The following is a 14,349-nucleotide window of genomic DNA, read 5'->3' as shown; positions in this document are numbered from 1 at the left end:
GTGTTATCGTCTGAAAGAGAGGAATGCCACACATGGGAGCTATGCCTTGCACCATTTGGTGAATCACACCTTCCAACACACTTTGACACATATCCTGGGTCCACATGGAAGTTTTGGTGGCATTCCGGTGCTCCGGCGGTCGTTCCCCCCCGATAACGGCGGTCTACGTGCCTCGGGGGGTCTACCCCCCTAGATTTCACCGCGCGAGGTTTCACAAACATACTTTTTGATAGGTTTAGTTTTGTTTAGGACATATACACATGGAAAGCTAGGTTTGGCACACTTTGGAACATTGTAGCCACCGGTATACCCGCAGCGGGACACTTCAGCCTACAGGTCGAGGAATCTTCCAAGTGCCGTCGCCCGAAAGAGAGGAATCTCACACATGGGAGCTATGCCTTGCACCATTTGGTGAATCACACCTTCCAACACACTTTCACACATATCCTGGGTCCACATGGAAGTTTTGGTGGCATTCCGGTGCTCCGGCGGTCGTTCCCCCCGAAAACGGCGGTCTGCGTGCCTCGGGGGGTCTACCCCCCTAGATTTCTCCGTGCGAGGTTCCACCAATGTACTTTTTCATAGGTTTAGTTTTGTTTAGACCATATACACATGGAAAGCTAGGTTTGGCACACTTTGGCACATTGTAGCCACCGGTATACCCGCAGCGGGACACTTCAGCCTACAAGTCGAGGAATCTTCCAAGTGCTGTCGCCCGAAAGATAGGAATCTCACACATGGGAGCAATGCCTTGCACCATTTGGTTAATCACACCTTCCAACACACTTTCACACATATCCTAGGTCCACATGCAAGTGTTGGTGGCATTCCGGTGCTGCGGCGGTAGTTCCCCCCCGAAAACGGCGGTCTGCGTGCCTCGGGGGGTCTACCCCCCTAGATTTCACCGCGCGAGGTTCCACCAACATACTTTTTGATAGGTTTGGTTTTGTTTAAGCCATATACACATGTAAAGGTAGGTTTGGCACACTTTGGAACATTGTAGCCACCGGTATACCCGCAGCGGGACACTTCAGCCTACAAGTCGAGGAATCTTCCAAGTGCTGTCGCCCGAAAGAGAGGAATCTGACACATGGGAGCAATGCCTTGCACCATTTGGTGAATCACACCTTCCAACACACTTTCACACATATCCTAGGTCCACATGCAAGTGTTGGTGGCATTCCGGTGCTCCGGCGGTAGTCCCCCCGAAACGGCGGTTCAAGGTGCCTCGGGGTCTACCCCCCTAGATTTCACCGCGCGAGGTTCCACCAACATACTTTTTGATAGGTTTAGTTTTGTTTAGGCCATATACACATGGAAAGCTAGGTTTGGCACACTTTGGAACATTGTAGCCACCGGTATACCCGCAGCGGGACACTTCAGCCTACAAGTCGAGGAATCTTCCAAGTGCCGACGCCCGAAAGAGAGGAATCTCACACATGGGAGCAATGCCTTGCACCATTTGGTGAATCACACCTTCCAACACACTTTCACACATATCCTAGGTCCACATGCAAGTGTTGGTGGCATTCCGGTGCTCCGGCGGTAGTTCCCCCCCGAAAACGGCGGTCTGCGTGCCTCGGGGGGTCTACCCCCCTAGATTTCACCGCGCGAGGTTCCACCAACATACTTTTTGATATGTTTAGTTTTGTTTAGGCCATATACACATGGAAAGCTAGGTTTGGCACACTTTGGAACATTGTAGCCACCGGTATACCCGCAGCGGGACACTTCAGCCTACAAGTCGAGGAATCTTCCAAGTGCTGTCGCCCGAAAGAGAGGAATCTCACACATGGGAGCAATGCCTTGCACCATTTGGTGAATCACACCTTCCAACACACTTTCACACATATCCTAGGTCCACATGAAAGTGTTGGTGGCATTCCGGTGCTCCGGCGGTAGTTCCCCCCCCGAAAACGGCGGTCTGCGTGCATCGGGGGGTCTACCCCCCTAGATTTCACCGCGCGAGGTTGCACCAACATACTTTTTGATAGGTTTAGTTTTGTTTAGGCCATATACACATGGAAAGCTAGGTTTGGCACACTTTGGAACATTGTAGCCACCGGTATACCCGCAGCGGGACACTTCAGCCTACAAGTCGAGGAATCTTCCAAGTTCCGTCGCCCGAAAGAGAGGAATCTCACACATGGGAGCAATGCCTTGCACCATTTGGTGAATCACACCTTCCAACACACTTTCACACATATCCTAGGTCCACATGCAAGTGTTGGTGGCATTCCGGTGCTCCGGCGGTAGTTCCCCCCCGAAAACGGCGGTCAGCGTGCCTCGGGGGGTCTACCCCCCTAGATTTCACCGCGCGAGGTTCCACCAACATACTTTTTGATAGGTTTAGTTTTGTTTAGGCCATATACACATGGAAAGCTAGGTTTGGCACACTTTGGAACATTGTAGCCACCGGTATACCCGCAGCGGGACACTTCAGCCTACAAGTCGAGGAATCTTCCAAGTGCTGTCGCCCGAAAGAGAGGAATCTCACACATGGGAGCAATGCCTTGCACCATTTGGTGAATCACACCTTCCAACACACTTTCACACATATCCTAGGTCCACATGCAAGTGTTGGTGGCATTCCGGTGCTCCGGCGGTAGTTCCCCCGAAACGGCGGTCTCCGTGCCTCTGGGTCTACCTAGATTTCACCGCGCGAGGTTCCACCAACGTACTTTTTGATAGGTTTAGTTTTGTTTAGGCCATATACACATGGAAAGCTAGGTTTGGCACACTTTGGAACATTGTAGCCACCGGTATACCCGCAGCGGGACACTTCAGCCTACAAGTCGAGGAATCTTCCAAGTGCCGTCGCCCGAAAGAGAGGAATCTCACACATGGGAGCAATGCCTTGCACCATTTGGTGAATCACACCTTCCAACACACTTTCACACATATCCTAGGTCCACATGCAAGTGTTGGTGGCATTCCGGTGCTCCGGCGGTAGTTGGCCCCCCCCCCCCGAAACGGCGGTTCATAGTGCCTCTGGGGTCTACCCCCCTAGATTTCACCGCGCGAGGTTCCACCAACATACTTTTTGATAGGTTTAGTTTTGTTTAGGCCATATACACATGGAAAGCTAGGTTTGGCACACTTTGGAACATTGTAGCCACCGGTATACCCGCAGCGGGACACTTCAGCCTACAAGTCGAGGAATCTTCCAAGTGTCTTGTCGCCGAAAGAGAGGAATCTCACACATGGGAGCAATGCCTTGCACCATTTGGTGAATCACACCTTCCAACACACTTTCACACATATCCTAGGTCCACATGCAAGTGTTGGTGGCATTCCGGTGCTCCGGCGGTAGTTCCCCCCCGAAAACGGCGGTCTGCGTGCATCGGGGGGTCTACCCCCCTAGATTTCACCGCGTGAGGTTCCACCAACATACTTTTTGATAGGTTTAGTTTTGTTTAGGCCATATACACATGGAAATCTAGGTTTGGCACACTTTGGAACATTGTAGCCACCGGTATACCCGCAGCGGGACACTTCAGCCTACAAGTCGAGGAATCTTCCAAGTGCTGTCGCCCGAAAGAGAGGAATCTCACACATGGGAGCAATGCCTTGCACCATTTGGTGAATCACACCTTCCAACACACTTTCACACATATCCTAGGTCCACATGCAAGTGTTGGTGGCATTCCGGTGCTCCGGCGGTAGTTCCCCCCCGAAAACGGCGGTCTGCGTGCCTCGGGGGGTCTACCCCCCTAGATTTCACCGCGCGAGGTTCCACCAACATACTTTTTGATAGGTTTGGTTTTGTTTAGGCCATATACACATGTAAAGGTAGGTTTGGCACACTTTGGAACATTGTAGCCACCGGTATACCCGCAGCGGGACACTTCAGCCTACAAGTCGAGGAATCTTCCAAGTGTCATTGCTTAGAAGAGAGGAATCTCACACATGGGAGCAATGCCTTGCACCATTTGGTGAATCACACCTTCCAACACACTTTCACACATATCCTAGGTCCACATGCAAGTGTTGGTGGCATTCCGGTGCTCCGGCGGTAGTTCCCCCCCGAAAACGGCGGTCTGCGTGCCTCGGGGTCTACCTAGATTTCACCGCGCGAGGTTCCACCAACATACTTTTTGATAGGTTTAGTTTTGTTTAGGCCATATACACATGGAAAGCTAGGTTTGGCACACTTTGGAACATTGTAGCCACCGGTATACCCGCAGCGGGACACTTCAGCCTACAAGTCGAGGAATCTTCCAAGTGCCGTCGCCCGAAAGAGAGGAATCTCACACATGGGAGCAATGCCTTGCACCATTTGGTGAATCACACCTTACAACACACTTTCACACATATCCTAGGTCCACATGCAAGTGTTGGTGGCATTCCGGTGCTCCGGCGGTAGTTCCCCCCCGAAAACGGCGGTCTGCGTGCCTCGGGGGGTCTACCCCCCTAGATTTCACCGCGCGAGGTTCCACCAACATACTTTTTGATAGGTTTAGTTTTGTTTAGGCCATATACACATGGAAAGCTAGGTTTGGCACACTTTGGAACATTGTAGCCACCGGTATACCCGCAGCGGGACACTTCAGCCTACAAGTCGAGGAATCTTCCAAGTGCTGTCGCCCGAAAGAGAGGAATCTCACACATGGGAGCAATGCCTTGCACCATTTGGTGAATCACACCTTCCAACACACTTTCACACATATCCTAGGTCCACATGCAAGTGTTGGTGGCATTCCGGTGCTCCGGCGGTAGTTCCCCCCCCCCGAAAACGGCGGTCTGCGTGCATCGGGGGGTCTACCCCCCTAGATTTCACCGCGCGAGGTTCCACCAACATACTTTTTGATAGGTTTAGTTTTGTTTAGGCCATATACACATGGAAAGCTAGGTTTGGCACACTTTGGAACATTGTAGCCACCGGTATACCCGCAGCGGGACACTTCAGCCTACAAGTCGAGGAATCTTCCAAGTGCTGTCGCCCGAAAGAGAGGAATCTCACACATGGGAGCAATGCCTTGCACCATTTGGTGAATCACACCTTCCAACACACTTTCACACATATCCTAGGTCCACATGCAAGTGTTGGTGGCATTCCGGTGCTCCGGCGGTAGTTCCCCCCCGAAAACGGCGGTCTGCGTGCATCGGGGGGTCTACCCCCCTAGATTTCACCGCGCGAGGTTCCACCAACATACTTTTTGATAGGTTTGGTTTTGGTTAGTCCATATACACATGGAAAGCAAGGTTTGGCACCATTTGGCACATTATAGCCTCCGGTATATATACCCGCAGCGGGTCACTACCCCCTAGATTTCACCGCGTGAGGCTTCATTCGTGTAGTTTTAAAATACCATGATAATTATATTATTAAATAATACACATGTTAAAATAAAGGTTTAATATAATTTTGAAATATATTTGAATCTTAACGATAATGAAAATGGTGAAGAAAAAATTTATATGTGCCAACGCACACGGCAAAGGTGAATCTGCACGGCAAAGAGCTGTTTGCCGTGCAAAGCCGCACGGCAAAGCCTAGTGCGCACGGCAAAGGCCGCAAAGCGCACGGCAAAGGCATTTTGCACGGCAAAGAGCTCTTTGCCGTGCACCTTGCACGGCAAAGCTGCGGGCATGGCAAAGGCTGGGCCTTATCCTTTGGCCCGCTCGACCGGCCACAGCCACACACACGACACACACACGCGCAGCTCCCTCTGTCCCCCGTGCGCACCGCCGCCGCCGCCGCCTCGCCGCCCCGGCTCGCGCGCCTTCTCGCCCGCCCGGTCGCGCCGCCGCCTCGCCTCCCGGCCACCGCTTCGCCTCCGCCTCGTAGCCACCGCCCGACGCCCCTCCCGGCCGCCTCGCAAGCCGCCTCGCCGCCCCGGCCCGTGCGCCGCCTCGCCGCGGCCGTGCGCCGCCTCGCGGCCCCGGCCCCGCGCGCCTCGCTGCCCGGCCCGCGCGCCTCGCCGCCCCGGCCCGCGCACCAGGCCCCTCCTCCGGCTCGCCGGCCGGCACCAAGGTGCGTGTGCGCCCCGGCCTGCCCTCCTCCGATTTGATCCCTGCATATGCATAGTGTAGAAATTAGTGTAGGATTTGTAGTGTAGGGATTTAGTGAGTAGTCTAGTAGTGTAGGGATTTAGTGTAGTAATTTAGTGTAGGATTTGTAAAATTGGATTTAGTGTAGGATTTTTTAAAATAAGATTTAGTGTAGGATTTGTAAGAATAGGTTAAAAATAGTCCAATGTAGGAAAAAAGATAATGTGCAGCAAGCAAATTATAAGTAATAGTTGTCAAATAAATTGTGTTCGCTTGCAATAATTAGTAATTCATTTTGTCGCTATGCAGGCGATGCTTACAGGAGGACACGGGGGGCGGCGTCGCGAGGGTCTCTGAGGGGGCGTCCCGGATCTTCTTCGAGGTGGTCACGGGGGGCGGCGTCGCGGTGGTCTTTGAGGGGGCGTCCCGGATCTTCTTCGCCGATTCGCTCACGCGTCAAGGGTAAAAATCTCACCCCTATGTACCTAGGTTTTTTTGTGGGTCTAGATCACCAAGTCTGTCGCGATACCTAGGCATCTCTTCCCGACCGTAAGGGTTACGCGGATAAATATGCATTAGTGGTCTCGCATATTATGAAGCGTAACTCTTACGGCATTTATCGGGACAGTCGGCGGATGCGTAGTTGGGTACGTTCTCCCTGCTCTACCCCGATCCGAGAAAGAATTTCGGCAGCGCCTCCCCGTTGTTCTCCGGATGCACACCCCTCTCGGCTTTTTGGCGAGACGTGTATCGGGAGAACAGCGGGGAGGTGCTGCCGAAATTCTGTCTCGGATCAGGGTAGAGCCGGGAGAACGTACTCAATCTACGGATCCGGCGGCTGCTAGGAGCCCACCTAGTAGAGATTCAGGTTGATGCATGCGTAAAAAAGGAAAAATTAAAATGCGGATCATGTTTGATATAAATTCTAAGTTTGTCAGTTTTGGTGCTTGTTAGAGGATGGATAATCGTGACTGGATGTACGATGGCAGAATTGGTCCGTGGAAATATACTGAGGAATGGGGAGAAAAGACCAAGCAGTTCGTGGACAGAGCGTTTGACATCCCTAGCAGACCCAGGACAGTTTTTTGCCCTTGTAGTAAGTGCAACAACCAAAAAACACAGGACAAGGAAACTATGAGTCTTCACCTGATCAAGTCTGGGTTCAAACCGTCCTACAAGATTTGGACTTTTCATGGAGAAAAGGCGAAGAAACGTGCTAGGAAGGAGGTGCGGCAGATTCAGCCTACGAGAGAATATGATACTGGGTTTGATAGGTGCCTAGAGAACTTGGCTAATGGTAATGTGCCTGAAAGCCCTCATGTAGAGGCGGAGACATCTAGGGATGCGGAGACAAGTGAGGAGCCAGAGGAAAACACAAAGAAGTATTACGAGGCTTTGTTTGCTTCGCAAAAACCCCTACACGTAAATACAGATGTTACCCAACTAGATGCCATCGCTCGCCTTTTGGCCTTTAAGTGCCACAGGAACCTGTGCAGAGATGGGTTCGATGAACTTCTGGTCCTTGTTGGCAGCATTCTGCCGAAAGGGCACCTCTTGCCGCAAAACTTCTACTATTCGAAAAAATTGCTCAGTGACCTCAAGATGTCATCTCAGCAGATACACGCTTGTCCAAAGGGATGCATGCTATTCAGAGAGGAGCATGCTAACACAAACTATTGCATCCATTGCAAAAGCTCTAGGTACTTTGAGGTTGACACCAATGGTGATGGTCAGAAGAGGCAGACCACGGTTGCCAAGAATATCCTCCGCTATCTTCCAGTCCTACCGAGGATCCAGCGGCTCTTCATGACCGAGGATACTGCCCAGCAGATGAGGTGGGCTGTAGAAGGGATCAGACCAGACAGTGGCAAGATGATACATCCGTCGGATGGTACTGCATGGAAGAACTTTGTCAAGAAATATCCCCTGAAAGCCGGTGACCCGAGGAGCGTAGCAATTGCGATATCAACCGATGGGTTCAATCCATATGGTATGTCGGCTGCGGTATACAGTTGTTGGCCAGTGTTTGTTATTCCCCTGAACCTACCCCCTGGCGTCTGCACGAGATCAGAGTACATGTTTGTGTCGATGATAATCCCAGGACCAAAATACCCGGGTAAGAACATGAACGTGTATCTGGAACCACTGATTGATGACTTGCTTCTTGGCTGGGAAGATCGCGGGATCCGAACTTATGACGCGGCAAAGAAGGAACACTTCGATATGTATGTCCGTACCACACGTCTCGCATGACTTGCCGACGTGCTTTGTTCTGCGGGTGGTGTACACATGGGAAGTGGCCTTGTCCGGAGTGCAGGCAAGCCGTGACTTTCTTCTGGCTAAACAAGGGTGGCAAGTATTCCTGCTTTGATGAAGCTCGACAGTTCCTTGAGCAGAATCATGAATACAGGAGTGATGTAAAGAGCTTCAAAAAAGGCCGTGTTGTCCATGCACCGAAGCCAATTCCGAAGACCGGACAGGAAACCAAGGCCGAGTTAGACGCTCTCCAGCCTAACCCTGATGGGAATGGTTTCTTGGGATATGGGGAGACACACCAATGGACCCACAAGCCGTGCTTCTGGAAGCTTCCTTACTTTGAGTTTCTGGAGCTCCCGCATAACATTGATGTAATGCACACCGAGAAGAATATCAGTGAAGCCATTTGGAGCACCATAGTGGACACTGAGAAGACGAAGGATAACATAAAGGCTCGAATTGACCAAGAAAAGTTGTGCGATAGGCCAGAGTTGAACATGAAGCCACCTCATGGTGCCAAAAAAACTTGGACTAAGCCACACGCTCCGTTCTGCCTCACAAAGGCCCAAAAAAGGGAGGTCTTCCAATGGATGAAGGACTCCTTGTTTTTCCCTGATGGGTTCGCAGCCAACTGGATGAGGGGTCTTAACATTGAAACGTTGCGAGTACAAGGACTGAAGAGTCATGACTACCACGTATGGATTGAGCGGATAATGCCGGTGATGATTCGAGGCTATGTCCCTGAGAAGACTTGGCGAGTGCTAGCGAGGTTGAGTTATTTCTTCCGCCAGATTTGTGCTAGGGAGTTAGACACTAAAGTGATTGAGAAGCTGGATGAACAGGCACCCATGTTGCTTTGCGATCTAGAGAAGATCTTTCCTCCAGCGTTCTTTAATCCGATGCAACATATGATCCTCCACCTCGCGAAGGAATGCTTAAAGGGGGGGCCGAATTGGGGCCGTTGGCAGTTTGGTCCCGAGAGAGAAACACAAAAGCTTCATCAGATGACTGGCAATAAATGCAAGATCGAAGCATCCATAGCCGAGGCAGTCCGAACGTGGAGGTGGCAAACTTCACCACTAAGCACTATGATCCCAACATTCCCACAAAGCACAACCCGGTCCTCCGTTACAATGCCGCCAACAATGAAGATGTACCCAAGCTTAGCATCTTCATAGGGCTTGGCGGCAAGTCAAGTGGCTCGAAGCCGTACACAACGAATTTACATGAGCGGGAGTTGATCCACTCATATGTCTTGAACACCATGGTGGAAGTGAAGCCGTACATCAAGTAAGTGCTAACCATTTAGTTATTCGCAAACATTCATCGTATGTTCGTGGCTAACTCTTCCTCCGTTCACTGTTGTAGACAATTCACGACTAAATATTGGAGGTATACCCACAGGGATCCTACCTCGGAAGAATCCAAGGATATTTTCGATAAGGGCGGCGGTCACGGTTTCAGTAGCTGGTTCTGTGGTTTGGTACTATCCTATCCAAATTTGTTTGTACACTGTCGACATTTCGGCCGACATTTCTTGTTCTAAACTTGTCGTCCTAATCTTGTAGGCAAGAACTGACAAAGACATGAATCCCTTGCTACGAAAAATTGCTAGGGGCTTCAACCATTCCGTCGACTCGTTCAATTCTTATGACGTGAACGGGTATCGCTTCCAGACCCATCAATACACAACAAGCCATCCAAACAAGAAGACAATAAATAGCGGGGTGGTATGTCAAGGTGATGATGGACTCCATTACTATGGAAGAGTCGAGGGTATATACGAGCTGAATTACGGGTTTGACAAAGGGCTAAATCCCGTCGTATTCAAATGCCATTGGTTCGACCCACGCCGCGTGAGACGGGATCCTGAAATTGGATTGGTCGAAGTTGAAAGAAGCTCTGTTTATAAGGGAGATGACGTGTACATTATGGCCACCCAAGCCTTCCAAGTATTCTATCTCCCGTACGCGTGCCGAAACCCGACCAAACGTCTACATGGATGGGATGTTGTGATGACGGTTCCTTCACGCATTAGGCCACCCCCGCCAAACAAGGATGATTACCGCCGCGTAGACCCCTCAACAAGGAGTGTTGATTTTTATCAAGAAGAAGGGCTCCCCGGTCATTTCACTATCGACTTGTCGGCCGTTGTTGATAACATGGTCGTAGACGATGAGCAAGAAGAAGATGCGGTTATGGAGGAAGACAATGAAGAATATGAAGCTGAGGATGTGTGTGCCGTAGAAGACCTAAGTTTGCTCGAGGCGTTCAAAGCAGGCATTGACCTAGGTCCAAATGGACCACCTCCAGGTTTCATCGATGATTATTGGTTCGCTGAGCCTGATGATGATGAAACATGTGGTCCGATTACGGATGTCGACAACGGCTACTGATCTATGTAGTTGTAATTGTGAGGCTATCCTATGTAATAAACCATGTGCTATGTAGTTGTAATTGTGAGGCTATCCTATGTACTGAACTATGTGCTATTTGTAATAAACTATGTGCTATGTAGTTGTAATTGTGAGGCTATCCTATGTACTGAACTATGTGCTATTTGTAATAAACTATGATCTATGTACTGAACTATGTGCTATTTATTGTTGATTTCACTAATATTCATCTGTTTACATTGCATACTAATAAACCACTCTTTTCATTGTGTTTGCAGGTGATTGAAACATGCCGCCAAGAAAAAGAAAGGGAGGTTTCAAAAAGAAGATCAAGGCCGTGGCTGAGCTTGTGGGACTTTCGAGTGGTTCGTCGTCGCAGACACGTCCTCCTAGCGCTCCTCCTAGCCCTCCACCACGGAGGAAGAATGCCCAGCCACGGCGACTTCGTACCCCTTCTCCTAGTCCTCCCCCAGCCATAGTTTTAAAAACCGGACCGGACCGGCGGTCCAACCGGAAAAAACCGGAACCAGCGCCACCATCGGTCTTTTAGGCGCACAGGACCGGACAAGGAAGTGAACCGGGAATTTTGTGGTCGAACCGCCGGTTTTCAATGCGTGAGTGCTGGGAATCGAACCATGGTACGACAGGTTGAGTGCATGAGCTTCGCCTGTACCATGTAACCACCTAATCCAAGCTAGTTTTGTGATTAAAACACGGAAGCCATCCTATTTGATCGCTATTTCTCTATTATATAACTAAAAATAATAATTAATCTTTAATTACCGGTCCAGCTGCTTAACCGAGTGAACTAGCGGTTGGACCAGTGAACCATAAACCAAGAGCCTCACCGGTTCGGTTACCGGTCCGGTTTTTAAAACTATGCCCCCAGCCGAGGATGATGACGAGGAGCAGTGGGGTGGGGAGGACGAGGAGGACGGTGAGGAGCACGGTGGGCAGGATGAGGAGGATGGTGGGGAGGATGGTGGGGAGGACGGTGGGGAGGACGGTGGGGAGGACGGTGGGGAGGAGCTCGAGGAGGATGAGGGGTTGGGGGGCTTGCCACAGGAGCTAAACAAAGACCTAGCTTGGTATCCGCCCGAGGAGGAGGTGTACGTTGCAGCCGAGGAGAGGCTGGAACCACGGGACAAGAAGCCGTATAAGCGCGGGATTACGAAACTCCCCAAGCTAAAAACTTGGGCCTTCCGCGATGTTGTTCTCGTGCCCGCTGGAAAGAGGTACATGCTGATTTTGGCATTCCATTATTGAAATTTTTATCATTATACAATTTTTTTATCACATGCATACTGATTTTGGCAATTCGTTGTGCAGCATGTTCAAGTATGGTGACCCGAGGAGGCTCCCGACACGTGAGTACTCGAACATCCTTGGAGGCCTAATTAGGAAGCATTTCCCTGGGATTGTCAATCTCCCTAGTGGTGGCCGCGATGTGGCTTGGACTTGGAAGCACTACAGCTACGCGGAAGATCCTAGCGGCAAGTGCGCCAACATGCAAGAGCGGGTTGTCCGCCACTTCTGGGTACGTGACTTTTGGCTTCTTAGCATTCAAACACTTCTTGACTACCAATAGTTGCTCTAATTCCTCTTGTTTTACCTATGTGCATGGTTGCAGAAATACTTCACGAGGGCTGAGGGCAAGGAAATTGCGTGCGACGTTATCTTACACGAGTTGTGCAGGGTGAGGGTGACTGGCATGCACTACGAGGCACGTGTCCAGTGCGTCCGCGACTGGCACGCCGAGCGCAAAGTTTGGATGAGTAAGGCTGATTGTCGGGATACGCTCATGGCACCGTGGCAGTACCTGCAGGTATTAGCATCGATGTGTTATTTACTTCCGCATTTTCATGTAGTTTATGTTCTAATAATGGGTCTATCTTGTGTATGTAGAACCCTCCTCAGTACGTCGGGGAAGACAAGGCGTGCTTTCTTGCGATGGTCATATGGTGGACATCCCCCGAGTACGCCCGGAAGCACGAGGAGGGCAAGCAGAAGCGTTTAGAGATGGGAGGTGGATCACATGTCCTGGGCAGCAAGAACTTGGCCCTTACCTTGCAGCAAGAGGTGAGCAAATGGTTTCTTCATTCTTTCGTTTCATGTTATTGTTAGCCCCGCAAGGGTGTCCCTCTTCACTTACTTGCATGTACTCTTTTGCAGGAAGTGAAGACAGGCGTGACACCAAACTTGTTTGGCCTTTTCCAAAAGTCCAAGACCAGGAGGGAGCCGCATCCTGAAACGGGGTCCGTGTGGGTCAACGGGCTAGCGGAGGCCCAGTGTGGCGCGTACCGCTCGAAGTTCAAGGCCAAGCACGGCAAAGACGCCGACCCAACCACCGAAGACTTTGACGTTGAGGTTGCGGTGCTTGCGGGACAAGGCAAGAAGGGTGGCCGCCTATGGATTGCTGACGGGTTAGTCGACCCAACGACCATTCCATCTCTACGCCAGATCCGTCGTGGGCGTACGAGCGAGCAGCCTCGGGTAGAGACCCGCCCACGGGCTTCGGACCTAGCTGTGGAGAAGTTACGGGTAAGTTCTTCGTCGATCCTCTACGCTTCATTACATGTTTTCCATTGCAATGTTACTGACATCGCGGCAACACAACGTAGGCGGAGATGGAAGAAAGGGAACGGAGGCACCAAGAGGAGCAGATGCAGATGCAGCAGCAGCTTAGGGAGAACATGCAGATGCAGCAGCAGATGTTGCAGCAGATGCAACAACAGCAGCAGATGTTCCAGCAGATGTTCATGAACCAGGCCGTGCTGACTTCCCCACCGGGGAGTAGTGGTCCTAGCACGTCGTGTCCTCCTATGTTCCCACATTTTGTAAGTGGTTAACTTAATATCTCCGTCTCAATCTTGTTTGTTGTCTAACCGAACTTTGGATATTGCAGATCCCCACGCCCGATCCGGCTGTGATGGCGCTCCTCCAGCAAGCGCCAAGTCGAGCCGCCGACACCTGGCTTGACCGTCAACAATACGGGCATCATCCGGAGCCTGCAGCAGTTTCTAGGTGAGTTCTCCTACACTTCTAATTCTTCCATACCATGTCACTTGTGAATTTTAGCCATTCAACCATGTCAATTTTAGCCATTATGTTCAATTTTACCTATTCCATGTTAATTTTAGCCATTCCATGTCATCCTTAGCCATTATGTTGAATTTTAGCCATTTCATGTCAATTCTAGCGATTATGTTCAATTTTAGCCATTCCATGTCAATTCTAGTTCTTCCATGTCAATTCTAGTTCTTACATGTCAATTTTAGCCATTCCATGTCAATTCGAGTTCTTCCATGTCAATTTTAGCCATTCCATGTCAATTCTACTTCTTCCATGTCAATCCTAGTTCTTACATGTCAATTTTAGCCATTCCATGCCACTTATGCATCTATGAACTTGTAGGAGGACAAGGAGGTGGAGAAGGACAAGGAAGTGGAGAAGGACAAGGAAGTGGAGAAGGACAAGGAAGTGGCGAAGGTTGATGTTGCTTGTGTATGAACTTGTTGTGCGACTTGCCGCATTCTATGTTGGAGACTTTGTTGTTGATGTTGGACTACTTGTTGTATGAACTAACTATGTGACTTGGAACTATTGTATGGACTTTGGTGGACTACTCGTGTATGAACTTTGTTGTTGATGATGCAAATACTCTATATATTGTGCTATATGTGTATCTGGATGATTATTGGTA

At 50.4% G+C, this 14,349-nt stretch overlaps 1 protein-coding gene across 1 annotated transcript; it reads left to right on the top strand.

Annotated features, from left to right (window-relative positions):
- The first annotated feature begins 10,448 nt into the window (after positions 1 to 10,448).
- LOC139832389 (uncharacterized) lies at positions 10,449 to 13,545 on the top strand. The gene is made up of 7 exons (XM_071822137.1): positions 10,449 to 10,628; positions 11,748 to 11,881; positions 11,976 to 12,183; positions 12,277 to 12,471; positions 12,552 to 12,725; positions 12,819 to 13,187; positions 13,268 to 13,545. The coding sequence occupies exons 1-7, from the start codon at positions 10,449 to 10,451 to the stop codon at positions 13,493 to 13,495; spliced, it is 1,488 nt and encodes a 495-aa protein (XP_071678238.1). The 3' UTR covers positions 13,496 to 13,545.
- Positions 13,546 to 14,349: the final 804 nt, after the last annotated feature.

The sequence above is a fragment of the Lolium perenne genome, chromosome 6 (genome assembly GCF_019359855.2).
Source record: "Lolium perenne isolate Kyuss_39 chromosome 6, Kyuss_2.0, whole genome shotgun sequence".
NCBI classification, from domain to species: domain Eukaryota; kingdom Viridiplantae; phylum Streptophyta; class Magnoliopsida; order Poales; family Poaceae; genus Lolium; species Lolium perenne.
Note: the sequence above shows the minus strand (reverse complement) of the source record. Positions and strands in the feature narration are given on the sequence as shown.

Excerpts from the sequence above, each read along its gene's own strand:
- LOC139832389 (XM_071822137.1), top strand. The coding sequence starts at position 10,449 with ATGGAGGAAGACAATGAAGAATATGAAGCTGAGGATGTGTGTGCCGTA. Across the intron at positions 10,629-11,747 it reads CATGTGGTCCGATTACGGAT|GAGGAGGTGTACGTTGCAGC; the intron begins GTCGACAACGGC and ends TATCCGCCCGAG. Across the intron at positions 12,726-12,818 it reads CCCTTACCTTGCAGCAAGAG|GAAGTGAAGACAGGCGTGAC; the intron begins GTGAGCAAATGG and ends ACTCTTTTGCAG.